The sequence below is a fragment of the Nelumbo lutea genome, chromosome 2 (genome assembly GCF_056320005.1).
Source record: "Nelumbo lutea isolate HS-2025 chromosome 2, American lotus-T2T, whole genome shotgun sequence".
Lineage (NCBI taxonomy): Eukaryota > Viridiplantae > Streptophyta > Magnoliopsida > Proteales > Nelumbonaceae > Nelumbo > Nelumbo lutea.
This window is the reverse complement of record NC_142685.1, coordinates 16,097,383-16,111,426: the sequence shown is the minus strand read 5'-3', so window position 1 is coordinate 16,111,426 and position 14,044 is coordinate 16,097,383. Positions and strand designations below refer to the sequence as shown.

The 14,044-nt window shown below is 38.6% G+C and overlaps 1 protein-coding gene across 4 annotated transcripts in view; it reads right to left on the bottom strand.

Annotated features, from left to right (window-relative positions):
- Nucleotides 1-3,359: 3,359 nt before the first annotated feature.
- The window catches only part of LOC148868822 (proteasome inhibitor-like protein), a 30,447-nt gene continuing 19,762 nt past the window's right edge, over nucleotides 3,360-14,044 (bottom strand). For all 4 annotated transcript variants that reach the window (XM_088974043.1, XM_088974044.1, XM_088974042.1 and 1 more), the window contains 6 exons: nucleotides 5,745-5,834; nucleotides 4,376-4,453; nucleotides 4,253-4,284; nucleotides 4,075-4,138; nucleotides 3,899-3,976; nucleotides 3,360-3,572 (listed from right to left, as the gene is read on the bottom strand). In XM_088974043.1, coding sequence (XP_088830169.1) covers nucleotides 3,500-3,572; nucleotides 3,899-3,976; nucleotides 4,075-4,138; nucleotides 4,253-4,284; nucleotides 4,376-4,453; nucleotides 5,745-5,834 — 415 coding nt within the window. In that variant the 3' untranslated portion in view covers nucleotides 3,360-3,499. The remainder of the gene's footprint in view (nucleotides 3,573-3,898; nucleotides 3,977-4,074; nucleotides 4,139-4,252; nucleotides 4,285-4,375; nucleotides 4,454-5,744; nucleotides 5,835-14,044) is intronic.

Below are 14,044 nucleotides of genomic sequence, written 5' to 3'. Positions count from 1 at the left end.
ATTTAACTTTTGGAATTTAATTTATTGTATTTTTGTTATAAATTTATTTTTAGTAACTATGCATTTTTTTTATAATTCATTGATTAATATTTTTTAGAGATTAAACTATTATTTGAGATTACATTATTTGTTGACTAATTTGATGTATTTTCGTTATAAATTTATTTAATTAATTGTGTCTTTTTTCTATAAATTTTCAATAACTATTAGAGATTAAACTATTAATTTATTTGAAGCTAGTAGTATTCAAGGATTAGTTCAGTTTGGTTGCAAGCTATTTTGCCTACCAAATGGGCTTGGTCAGGTTGGGAGTGCCACCCAAAACTAACCAACCATTAATGGAAACCCATCAACTCGGGTTGTATCTGTTTGGGTTTATTTTTTATTTGGTTTGTTTGTTCAAAAGATTTAAGCTTCAAAATTAAAATTAAATTTAATAAATCACAATGGTATTAGTAAAAATAAATTAAAGGGGAATTAAATTTATGATATAATATATTTTAGACTAAGAAATATGAGAAATTTTCCACTTTCTCGTATTAAAAAAACATATTTAAAATATAAAATATTAATATTTTAGACTAAAAAAATCATATTAATATGGTTGGGTCGGTTTAGTTTTGTTCGGTTTACAAATGGTCAAACTGAAATTGACCTAACTTGGTCATATTGGAAAATTGTTGAACCAAAGCTGATTAGAAATATTAGAAAGCCGACCAACTCAAGTCGAGTTCGATTGAATTGATTATTAAAAAGTTAAAATATAAAATAATTATATACTCTTATATATTTCTATTGTTTAGCTTTCACTTAACAAAATCTGTGCATTTCATGAGCCCCGCTAGTATATATATAAAATTTGTATTCACCTCTAAACCCAAGTTGAACGCCTAAAGAAAGTGAAAGATAAATGAACTTCAATGTTACTTAGACTGAATTTGCTAGAAACTCGGCACAAGTTGCAAACATAAAACAAAGAGTATGAGAAAGAAAGATAATGCAAAACGCCCCTACATTCCTATTAGAAGTTCTTTTGATATAAAAAAACAAACCCAAAGAAAAAATACGTGAGCGGCAAAATTCGAAACTGCGCGGGCAGAACCCACACGAATTCCGGTCATGCCCGATAACCACCCCGGCACGCCCAGTTAATCAGCCATTATATCATATTAGTCCTTTCTTCAATAGATAATTTCGCCCTCTCCTCTATATGATCATTGAAATGCTTAAATGTTAAATACTTAAATCCACGCATACACCCCCGTTACTTTATCGACTAAAATATCTGATGACGTGGAATTTTTGTTTTTTAAAGAAAAAACAATAAGTAAATTTATCCAAATCACCCTCTTCCTAACATATTTTCCAACGGAGATTTTTAGAAGCCATGAATCGAGTGAGAGCATGATATCGAGAAGTCATCATACCTACGAGATTGATAACCAATCAATCGGTATCATCAAGGTGCTAACCAATCTGCTGGTGATGGCAATATAGATAAATGATTCTTTTCTTTCATTAAAAAAATAAATCTTTTTTTTGAAGCAAAAACAAATTTTTTAAAGTTTTAAAGTCCGTTTGACAAGTCATTTTTAGGAAGATCTTCTAGTAGTTTTGATAGTCAAAAAATGCATTGAGCTTTTGCATGAAAATCTGAGCAGCCCGAAGCTAGTTTGGTTACCATGCGCCTTTTCGTGTGAGAATAAAGTGAGAAAGATGCGAAAAGCTCCATTTGGAGTTCTCTGAAATCAGTTCCAAATGAGCTTCTCATGTTTTTTTGATGCACTGACTTTTGGCAGCTAGATCTGTTATGAATCAAACAGGAAAAGACTGCAGCTTGGTTTGCCTAACCTGTAAACAACTGAAAGACCACATGGAAAGACGCACCAAACAAGGCCTTAATTAAAATAAAAATTGAGAATTGGGTCCCTAAAGGGAGATGGATTCTTCTCATTAGGGGATGGAGGTGGCTAATGAAGATTAGGGTCACGGATTGGTAGATATGTAAATCGGGTCGTGCTAACCCATGTTTGGCCTAACACATCTTGGCATGATAGCACATGGGCCATGTTGGGCTTGGGTTTCGAGGCCCAAGGGCTGACAGCATAGAGCAACGAAGCAGGTCGTGCCTCCTGCATGCCAGCATGACCCAACACGCAGTACACACATACACTCAATTTTATTATACTATTTTATTCCAATTATAATTTTTTAATTTCATATATAAACAATTGTACACATCAAAATTCATATAAATTTAAAATATTCATTATTCTTTTCAAAAATTTTAAAAAATATACCCCTCATGGATTGGCCTGACTTGGTCTGTAAACCAACCCGAATTGTGACATGATACAACCTAAGCCTATGCCATGGGCCATGCTAGAACGGACCTCTGAAGTATCCCAGAGCCAGAAGTAACAAGCATGGCCTGATAACTCTTCCAGTACCATACCTTATCCAGAAATAGCATCATAGATATTGCCTAATCATTAATTTTTGTTGTCATTAATAATAAGGGTTTTTTTGCCATTTCGCCATGTGCACCCTATTTGTAAAAAATATAAAAAACCAAAAAAAAAGGAACATTCTTGATTAATAGATGGAATTTGCCTCTAAATCAATCACGGAATGACATTTAGGCTGTGTTTGGAAGTGATGCAAATAGAGTGTAAATCCCAGTTCAGGGTAAATTTGCACTCTGATTCACTTTTTGCCTGTATTTGGCAACATTACATTTATACATTGACAAATGACAGACCAATGAATATTTACATTGATAATAAGATGTAAAAGCATGTCAATAAAAAGAAGTAAATTTGCATTTAAGTTGGCTTTTGATAAAAAAAAATGCATATGCTTTATTGAAATTCATATTTGCATCCATTACAGCTAAAAGTCTATTTGGTAAGAAGGTAAATTTGTCAGTGCAAAACTAACCCAACTTTACATTTTATATGAACCGCTTTACACTATATATTTGCATTCTTTCCAAACACAGCCTCAAGAATCAAGCCAACCTGAAAAGAAAGCATACATCACAGAAGGCAAATAACTTTTGACTTGCACCATATTTCATCCATAATTTTTAACGTTCTGTTTTGAAAGATCATATTCCAATTTGTTGTGAACTCTTATGTATCCATAGCCAGACGCATAATATTCTCATAACTGTTAATCTATCTGCGAAAACCGTGTTTAATCAGAGCTCGGATCTCCTGCCCATCAGGACACTACAGCTTGAGACCATCTTACATTCATTGGGGAGATATTCCCAATGTACAGCTGTAATGTCCTGTGGGTAGGAGACCGGATTTGTTTCATCATATTCATATGCGTATCATGTTCGACATCATTCGTTGGAGCAGAAGTCACATTTCAACAAAAAGCCTGTTTACAGTAAAACCCAAACATTGGAATCTTGGCTGGTATTAACATTTAAACTGTACATAGAACTATATAATAGGAGGTAATGCCCGACATCCCCCACACAGCTAAATTATATGATATCCGAGCCATCCCCAAAGTGTTCCAAATCCGGATGAGTCCCACCACCAGGCCTCCTTGGGACCCTGCAAAGAATTCGAGAAAAATCTCAAGTGTCAAATGGGCATAAGCTACAAAATGTTTACAAGGAAAGTTGCAACGTTATCATAAGAATAGAAAAGTATAACGTTGTCAGCCTGATGCAATACTTTTGGAAATACTTTTGGAATCCCAAGGGTTGAACATGAACATTTCACAAACCTCGAGATACTAATACAACAGAAAGAATGAGCAAGATATGACACTTGATGGCAATAGTACTCAAAAGGATGTCAAGAATGTGATGTCAATTCTATTTATTTGTTTGTTGGCTTCACGGCTAGAAAATCATTATTCCCAAGGATCAAAATACCTGGCAAAACGGCTAGGCTCAAAACCAGGAACACCTGGAGGGCCATAGGGATCAAATCGAGCACCTGGTGGAACACCCCTGTTCATTCAAACTTCCGAGATTAGAATCTATGCATTGTATGCATAAGCACTACCATAACAAATCCAGAAGGGGGGAGCACTGTAATATATACTCACGGAGCTCCACCAGGGAATCTATGTTCTCCACCTATGCCACCAAACCAGCTGGGGTCATTTGGTCCTGTTCACACCAGAAAAAAAAAATGTCACTGCAACCAGAAAAAAAATGTCACTGCAAAGGGAGCCTTGCATTTTAATTCCTTTTAAGATATCATCAAATAGACTAGTTACAGACCTAGAAGCATGCCTCCACCAATGCCAGTGCCCCTGAAGAAGACAGATAATGCAAATACACAAATGGTCAACTGAGAAACTGAAATTGGAAAAATAAATGGACAAAATAGAGAAAAAAAAGAACCTGGAAGGATAGACTCCAGCTGCAGGCCCGGGGTAAAGATCACTTGAACCAAGAGAAGGAACTGGAGGATATACAAGGCTGCAACATGGAAACACAGACAACTGAGCTGCATAGAAGGGGGAAATTACAGAATATTATTTAAAAAAAATAAAAAGAAATTCATTAAACTCGTAAACAACAATCACGTCACCAGGTCATGAGAAATCACCAAAGGACAAAAAAAAAAAAAAAAACTCAAGCTCAATCGAGAAGAAGTTTGTAAAACTGCCCCCAAATCTAACCCAACAAACAACAAAAAACCACTTCACCCAACTCAATTCACATCCTATCCAACAAAGCAAATCAATTTCCTGTCCACTCCACTTCCATCACCATGTCAACGATTGACGACGATCCTTAACTTCCAATTCCATAAAAGTCTTCCTTTTAAATTTCTATTCAAAACCACCTCTTTTATTTTTTTCTTCCAAGCTATTACTAAGGTGGGCCCACAGCTTGTCTCTTTTACCACTTGAGTAGTATTTTTGTCTAAACCTTTTTCATTCCATAATTTTTCGAGTTCTGATCTCTTGATTTTCATAACAAGCCTCCCCCTTTTGTCCACTTTTATTATTACCCACCCTTTCAAACTTCTCCAAAATTACATTTTTGCACCAGGAGTGATCTGGTCCATCTTCTTCCCCAAACCACCAACTATTAGTCTTCCCCTTCAACACAGAAACCCTCATCTGCTCAGTAGCCTCCCGGAAATCTACACATCTAGGGAAACCGGTGCTCTAAGTTGGATCCTCCTTGATCGTGACTGGTCATAATTCTTGTCCACATACCAGAATTTGACCGAAACTGGTATTTCAGAAACATCATTAACCTCATCCAGCAACCTTGCTGCACCTATTTTTTCCCAGGTTCGATATCTGTCATCAAGTTTCAAAAATATCCAATAGCAATGACCCACCACCTCAAGCATATCTACACACCAAGCATGCAGAGGAATTCCGGAAACTGCAACCCACACCACCCTCCTACCTCACGATATCCTCTCTCTTGTGAAACATAAAAAGAAACAAGCCACCATTAAGTATCCACATGCCTAAGACTCTTTCCTTCTCCAATGCAAAGATAGCCCATTTCTCCACTACACCAACTTCTAAATTAGACCCAACAAATCTTCCAACGAGGCGGGTCTTTAACAAATTGAATGCAATATCCAGAATTAATCTACTTCGAGAGCCCAAAGCAGGCAATTTGGACACCAAAAGATAGACTATCAAGAAAATATACCCACGTTTATATCTCCATCTGAGGAATGAACTAATGCAAGAAAAGAATGAGCTTATGTGTAAAAAACATTGTAAAGACTAAAGAATACCCAGGAGGTATTTGTTGCGGGACTTGTGGCTCAGTGACTCTTACACCAAGATCACTTTTGTCATGCTCTGACTCCACACTTTCTTTTGACCTGCAAAAAAGCATATGAATAAGATTTTGTTAAGGGACCCTTGAAGAATATAATAAATTTAGATATAGTTACAAACTATGTACTCGATATTCATACCTTTATGTCTCTAAACGAGGATCAAAGAAAAGAAAAAGAATCATTTCACAGTTAAAAGTTCAAATAAAAAATATTAACCCATGTCACTTCCATTGAAATTGTTTTTTTTTTTGGAACCGTAAGGTAAAGTATTTCATGAAAATCAAAAGGCCAAAATACAATAAAGCCCCTGTAAAATAAGAGACTGGTCAGATGATGTACAATCTGCCCATTACAGCCCAAGTCCACCCCCCCCCCCAAAAAAAAAAACACTCCTTACAAAAAGGAAATCAAAATAAAAAAAGAAGAGGAGAATGTATGTTTCTAAACTATCCACTTCCATTGAAATTGTCAAATTTTCATAATTACTTAGATCTACTGTAGTTAATAAAATCACTTAAGAAAGGATTGGAATTGCATTATTTTTTAGTCTTCTTTAGAGATTCAAGGGAATGTCTCTGCTGTATATGCTCTCTCTGAGATTTAATTTCCAATCTTAAGTCTCTATGTATCCATTCAAGGTAACCTTTCCCTCTTTTTTATAATGAATTATTGCCAACAAAATTTCATTAAAGAAAACTTTTATTAAAGAAGAAGATACAAGTATACAACAAGGTGCCAAGATATCACCAACAAAATTTCAAAACTCACAGCCCACATCACCAAGACCCTCCAACCCCTTTAATACAGATGTTTTTCTTCCCCATATTTTACGAACACAATAAAACTCACTGCCAAAACCCAGGACACTTCAAAGCCAAGCAGAGACCCCCTCCAGAAAAAAAAAAAAAAAAAAGATCCCCAAACCAACAACAATCCTATAAACTCTCACCATTCAGGCATCCCCTTTAAAGCTTTTTTTGTTCAAAGGATATATCTCTTTCCCAGTTCCCAGAACATTTTTCTTGCAAATCTTTCCCTTCTATAAAACATAACCCTAACATCTTGCTTACTTGGACTTCAGTTTCTACTATTTTTTCCAAGTCCATATTTCCCTCTATTTTTCTCACTCAATCCATAACCACCTCCTCATTTTTCTTGTCTCCTTTCTCTTCCTCTAATTCGTTCTCAGTCTCCCAGATCTCCTCCTCATTAGTTATTGCATCTTCTTTTTGAACATCTGAAATTTCCCCCACTTTCTTTTCTCCCGGACTGTTTCTTGCGCTGCTCTGAGATACCTCTTATACTTACTGCAGGGACCATCTCCAAAGAGCACTTCATTCAAACAATAAAAGACCTTTATGACATGACCAAGTGATAGATTATTCAGATTGTTGTGTGTATGATGAATGGTGGTACTTTAGAAAGAAAACTTATTCAGGAACTTTGATGAAATATCAGCCCCATTGTGGTCAGTGGTCCTTTTTGTAATTATGGATAATTCTAATAATAATATTGTATTGAGAGTCTCTTTCATTAGAGAGAAACACAAGTGTGTTTATAGCTAGACACAACATTTTTAACTCCCCAACATCAAAATGACAAAGAAGACACTAAAAGTTTGCCCAAAACAAAGAATCCTTAGCCACCCCTTGCTTAGCTAACCCATCAGCCATTGAGTTAGCACTTCTCTTCACCCAGCTGTATTGCACCTCTACGTCCTTACTCAGCCAATTAAATTTTTTCTTCTCATTGCTGTAGCTCCACAAGCCACTGACATCTCCTTTCAGCCACGTAATCACCACCTCCGAGTCCCCCTCAATAATTAGATATCTGATGCTTAATTCTCTTGCTCTTTGGATTCCTTCAAGAACTGCTAGAATTTCGGCCCTAAGAGAGTCACCCTCTCCAACTGGCCCAAAGAACATGGCAATAATATACCCCTCCTCATTCCTGAAAACACCCCCCATCCCAAAAGGCCCTGGATTCCTTAAGCTACATCCATCAAAGTTCAGTTTTATGAATCCGGCGGGAGGGGGGTCCAAGATGGTCTACAGGTCCTTTTACAAAGAGCAGCAGTGGCTACCTCTTTCCACTTTCTCAACAAGTCTGCCATAGAAAAATCAGAGAATATCTCCATTGATTTCAGCCAGTGAGCTACCCTTGAATGTATCAAGTCTATTAGGTTTTCTGTGGTTCTTTCCTTATCTGAAAAAATTCGTGAATTTCTTTCTTCCCATATTGACCAGCACACTGCAGCCCTAATGCTTCTCCACATAACCTTCCCCCTTTTCTTAGGCCATCTAAGGAATGAGGGAGAGAACAAGCATTGCACACTCACGAGGGGATTCCAAGTATACCCAAAAAGGGAAAACACTCATTCCCAAACAGTCTTAGTAACTGGACAAGTAACCATAATGTGGTAACCCGTTTCCCCATCAGCTTTGCAAAGAATACACCTATTGGGAGATAAACAGCAGTTGGGCCTCTTTCTTTGAAGCAAGCCGTTTGTGTTAATTCTTTCCAGGAAAATTTCCCAACAAAAACTACCAACCCGGGGAGGAATGGATTTGCTCCAAATCTCTTTAACAGGGAATGACAGCCCAAGTGTAGTAGGTTGAACTAATGTCTCAAAAAACAAGGCACAAGAGAAAGAGTTGGAGGAGGAAGGGGTCCAGATTCTGGTGTCTTCCTTACTAGGGTTCAAGAAAACATTTTCAATGACGGTTAGCAAAGATGAGATACACCCCAAATCTGTATCCCTTACCGCCCTTCTCAACCCCAGATTCCACCCAAACCTAGAAGAAGAATCAGAAGGAACTAAGAAAGAGGAAATGGGTTCATTTTTCAAACCTGGCAAACCAAACAATGAGGGAAATTGATCTCTCAGGGGTAGGTCCCCAACCCAAATTTGCTCCCAGAATTTTATTCGATTGCCGGAGTTCAAATCGTACCTGATCCAAGGGGAGAAAACTGGAAGCAAATCATGAATGGCTTTCCATGGGGATGCGGCAGTAGCTCTTGCCAAAATTCTTGGATCCCAGTCATTCTCATCCAGCCCATGTATGCTAACCACAATCTTCGTCCACAATTTGTCCCTTTCCAACAGGAATCTCCACAACCATTTACCCAATAATGCCATGTTCCTTTTCTTGATATTCCCAACCCCAAGCCCCCCTAGCTTCTTGCTCCTATTTACCACTTCCCAACTCACCAATGGTCTTTCTTCTCCACTCCTGGTTTCCATAAAAAATCCCTCATTAATTTTTCCACTCTGTTGGAGACCTTTGTAGGAATCTTAAACACTGACATGAAGTAAACATGAAGATTAGAAAGGGTAGACTTAATCAAGGTGATTCTCCCCCCAAGAGAAAGATAATTTTTCCTCCAAGAAGAAAGCCTCTTCTCAAATCTCTCTACTACCGGGTTCCAAAAGCTTTCATTCCTAGGGTTATCTCCTAGGGGTAGACCCAAATAAGTGATAGAAAATCCGAGATAGAACACCCTAATACACCTTCACAATCACTTACTTCCCTTTCCTCCAAATTCACTCCCACCACACAACTCTTATCGAAGTTCACTTTAAGATTAGACATCTGCACAAAGAGTTGTATTGTCAGTTTTAATTTTCTAGTCCAATTTAGATCCCCACCCTCACAAAACAGGATTGTTTCATCTGCAAACTGCAAGTGTGTAAGTGGTACTTCCCCCCTTCCGATTCTCCATCCTCATATTAAGTCTCTAGAATCAGCTCTATGTATCAGCCTCCCCGAGACATCTACAATTAGAGTAAAGAGAAAGGGAGAGAGCAGATCACCTTGTCTTATTCCTCTCATGGCTGGAAAGAAATCCACTACAGTTCCATTCACCAATATCGAATAATGGCAGCTCCTAATACAATCCCTGGTCCATCTACACCATCTGTCTCCAAAGCCAAAACTTCTCATTACTTCCATCAAGAAGGACTAGTCAACTAGGTCATAAGCCTTCTCTAAGTCTAGTTTGCATACCACTCCCTTTTTCTTGGATTTCCTAAAATTCTCTGAACTCTCATTTGCAATCAGAATTTGATCAGTGATTTGCCTCTCCTTCACAAAAGCTCCCTGGTTGGGTGTGATAATGGTTGGAAGAACTTTCTTAATTCTTAGAGACAACACTTTTGCAATTATCTTGTATAGACTATTCACCAAACTAATTGGTCTGAAATCCCTTGGTTGTGATGCTTCTTTCTTCTTAGGGACCAATGCAATGAATGTGGAGTTTAAACCCGAATTAATGACTCCCCTTCTGTGAAACTCCTCAAAAACCAACACTAGGTCCTTCTTCACAATATCCCAACAATCTTGATAAAATGCCATTGTGAATCCATCTAGGCCTGGAGCTTTCGTCCTATCCATTGAAAACACTGCTTCCTTTATCTCCTCTTAAGTCAAAGTTGTTCTCTAACCCCACTCTGGTTTCTAGTCTAAGAGTTGGCCACTCCGGCCCCTCCACCCTAATCCTCTCATTTAGAGACCTTCCAAAAATTGATTTAAAATGGGTTGCAAAAGCCTCTACCTCTTCTCCAAAACCCCTTTCCTCCTTCAAATCCAGTTCCTCAGTCTGCTCCATTAGAAGCTTCTTTCTTTCCTCCACTCTTCCAAATTCCAGACAGTTCCACTCCTTTATTTGAGATTTTAGGAATTGAATCTTCTTGTGGAATCTCATCCCCTCCCACTCAACTGGCAGATTGTGTTGTTCCCACCATTCTTTGATGTTCTCTATGAATCCCGGACGGATCAACCACATATTCTTGAACCTAAAGGGAGCAAGTCCACCTTCTCTTGAGACCTCCTTACACAACACTATAGGCCAATGGTTTGAAGTGAGTCTAGGAAGTGCCCTAGAATTTAGGTTCCCCCAATGCTCCTCCCAATCTGTTGAGAACAAGAATCTATCTAACTTAGAACAAATGGAGTTAAATTGAAGGTTGGACCAGGTGTAGACATTGCTTTGGATCGGGAATTCCTTAAGCTAAGCCCAAAAGTCTCCACAAAATGATTGAAATTTCTCATGCTGGTTGTCACTCTCTGTCTGGGATTGTTGGTTTCCTCTGTGAATCTCACTACGTTAAAGTCCCCTCCCCACACACACACCAAGGTCCTTCCCATAATTTCTTCCTCTTCCTATAGTCATTGGGGCCATATACATTTGTTAGAACCCATTCAAAGCCATTTTCCACCTACTTGAATTTCATAAAAATTGAATGATCCCCTATTAGTTTCTCCAGACCTATCACCACATCTTCCTTCCACAATGTTATGATCCCACCCGAGGCTCCCCAAGATGGAGTAGCCACCCACTTTATCCCCTTAGATCTCCAGACACTCCTTGCTCATCTGCTATCAAAGTCCATTCTCTTGGACTCCTGGATTAACACCACATCCGGATTGAACTTCCTAATCACTTCTTTGATGGTTGCTCTCTTCCTTGCACTACCCAATCCCCTCACATTCTAGCTTAGGATTCTCATTTCAACTTTAGAATTTAACCCTAAAGAGCCACTAGATATCTATTTGAACCCTTTCCCTCTATCCCCTCTCACCCCAAACTTCTTATCCCCCTCGATATCTCTTTTTAACGTCTCCACTTCACTCAGCTTTCTTTTCTTAATCTTGCTCTCCTCCTTTCTTTTTATTAGAAAAGCTTTTAGATCATTTGGATTCTTCAGTTTACACCCTAGCTTTCCAACAAATTCAACTATCGAATCTTCCTTCCTAGTCTCCTCCCCTCTTGCATTTCTGTTCTCTCCATATCTAGTCCTCTCCTCCATTCTAACCCTGTAAAGAACACTGATGTGGTCCCCACAGTGTTCGTATGGCAGCAATATTTCTGTTAGATATGACAGTGTTAGTTGTTAGTTATTTCATCTTTATTACTAGTTATTTCTTATTCTATTTGCCATGTAAGCAATAAGGACAATTCAGCCCTTTTACAGTTAGCCAATAGTTATAAATACTAAGAGAGGGTCAGCAGAAATTATGACCTACTCTCTCTCTTTTCTGAAACTCTCTTCGTGTACTTCTTTTCTTCCTCTCTTCTCTTCTTCTTCTCTTCAATTTTTCATCCTTTTTTCTTTTTAATTCAAGACTGATTGTAGTCTAGATCGACTACTTGGTATCAGAGCTGACCTAGGAGCTCTTATGCTAGTCTGATTAGGCCGATTGCATGAGAACCACCTAGGTTTGGAAGTTTTTCAACAAGGAAGGAGGATCGGCCGATTCTTGGAGGTTTCTAGTAATGTGCGGCTGCTACTAAAGAGATTGTAGAAGTCTGGGAGAGTTCCAGTAGTCAGGAAGAATCAGAAGAAGCTTTGGATCCTCAAGATTAAGGTTTTGCATCAACCAGAAGGTGGCGGCCAGAGATTTTTTCATAAAGTAAGCTTTTTCTTGTGATCTGTTCAAAAAAGATAATCTTGGTTTAGTCTGAGGGGTGCGGCTACAGAATTTTTGTGTTTTCTTTAAGGTTTCGATAGAAAACCCTAAAATTCATAACTGTTATTTGTTTCAGATCAGAATTTGAACTGGTTTCATTCAGAATTCTGTTTTCTGTGTTCTTTGGAAGAACTAGGCCAGCTGTTATAAGTTGTTTGGGTGTTGTTTCTCCTATTACAGTAATTAAAAAAGTTTTTTTTTATTAATTATTGATCAAGAATGGAGTTCAAGAGTCAAGGGGAAGGTGTTTATGGGACTAGCAATTCTGTTAACATATTTGAGAATACCTTTCAGATTACAACAGTTAAGTTTGATGGATCAAACTACCTAGAATGGGCTCAATCAGCCATGATGGTCGTTGGGGGTAGGGGAAAACTGAGCTACTTGTTGGGAGATGTGAAGGAACCAACTAAGGAGGACCAAACCTATACCAAATGGGTTTAGGAGAACTATTTGGTTATGACATGGTTGTGCAACTCTATGCAGCCACATATCAGCCAGAACTATTTGTGGGTGAAAACAGCTAGACCTGTTCATGGGTCGGGCTCGGACCGGGCTTTCACTCTACATTAACAGATTTTTCTAAAGCCCGAGCCCGAGCCCGGCCCGACCATCAGGCCTACAACTTGGGCCCGAGCCCGGCCCTCATAAAAAGCCCAAAGCCCAGGCCTGGGCCCGAGCCCGAAATTTAGCCCATACTATTACTACTGCTGAAGCGGCTGAATAGAGAGAGAGAGAGAGAGAGAGAGAGAGAGAGAGAGAAATTATAATGAAAAGAATAAAAAAATGTATATATTAAATTATAAATATATATTTCAATAAATATTATATTATTTATATATTTTATATAATATATAAAATACATATTATATATTTTATAAAATATATAATGCTGAGTCGAGCCGGGCTTTTATGACAAATCCCGAGCCCGGCCCAAAACACAATCGGGCTTACTGTGTTAGGCCCGAGGTCAGGCCCATGGGCCTAATTACATGACCAAGCCCGACAGGGGTGCGGGCCGGGCCATCGAGCTACCCGGCCCATGAATAGGTCTAAAAACAGCTAAGGAAATCTGGAATGTCATGAAAGAAACCTACTCCCAACCCCTTAATGTTGCTAGGGCTTATGAACTGAAATGTGAGGTTAACAACCTTAAGCAAGGAGAGAAACCAGTCTCGGTTTACTTCTCTACACTGAAATCTTTGTGGCATGAAATTGACCACCTAGAAACACTTGAGTGGGAAAGCCAAAAGGATGCACAAACTCGTAGAAAGCAGGTTGAGACTAATAGGGTTTTTGAGTTCCTAGTTGGTCTGAATCTTGAGTATGATATTGTGAGACAGCAACTACTGACAAGAGACAGTGTGACCCTATCACAAGCCTACTCCTTAGTGCATAGTGAAGAGACTAGGAGAAAGGTTATGATGCAGCATCAGCCCTTCCCACCAGCCTTGGCAGTAGTCAAACCTAAGTCTGGGGATGATACGAAGAGGGATATAAAGAAGGAAAACAAGCGGGATCCAGTATGTGAACATTGCAAGAAACCCAAGCATACTAAAGACACCTGTTGGAAGTTGCACCCTCATTTAGTCCCAGCAAAACTTAGGAACAAAAAGGATAATGCTAATATGGCTATTAATACTGATTGTGCCTCCTCATTGGGCACAAAAGGCACACCCCTAGACACCCTAGCTGCTGTCCGGGCTGCCCTGACTCAGTTGGAAAAGGAAGTTGGCAATTCAGCTTAATCATCTCAGCCACCAACAGCTCCCACATCAGCTT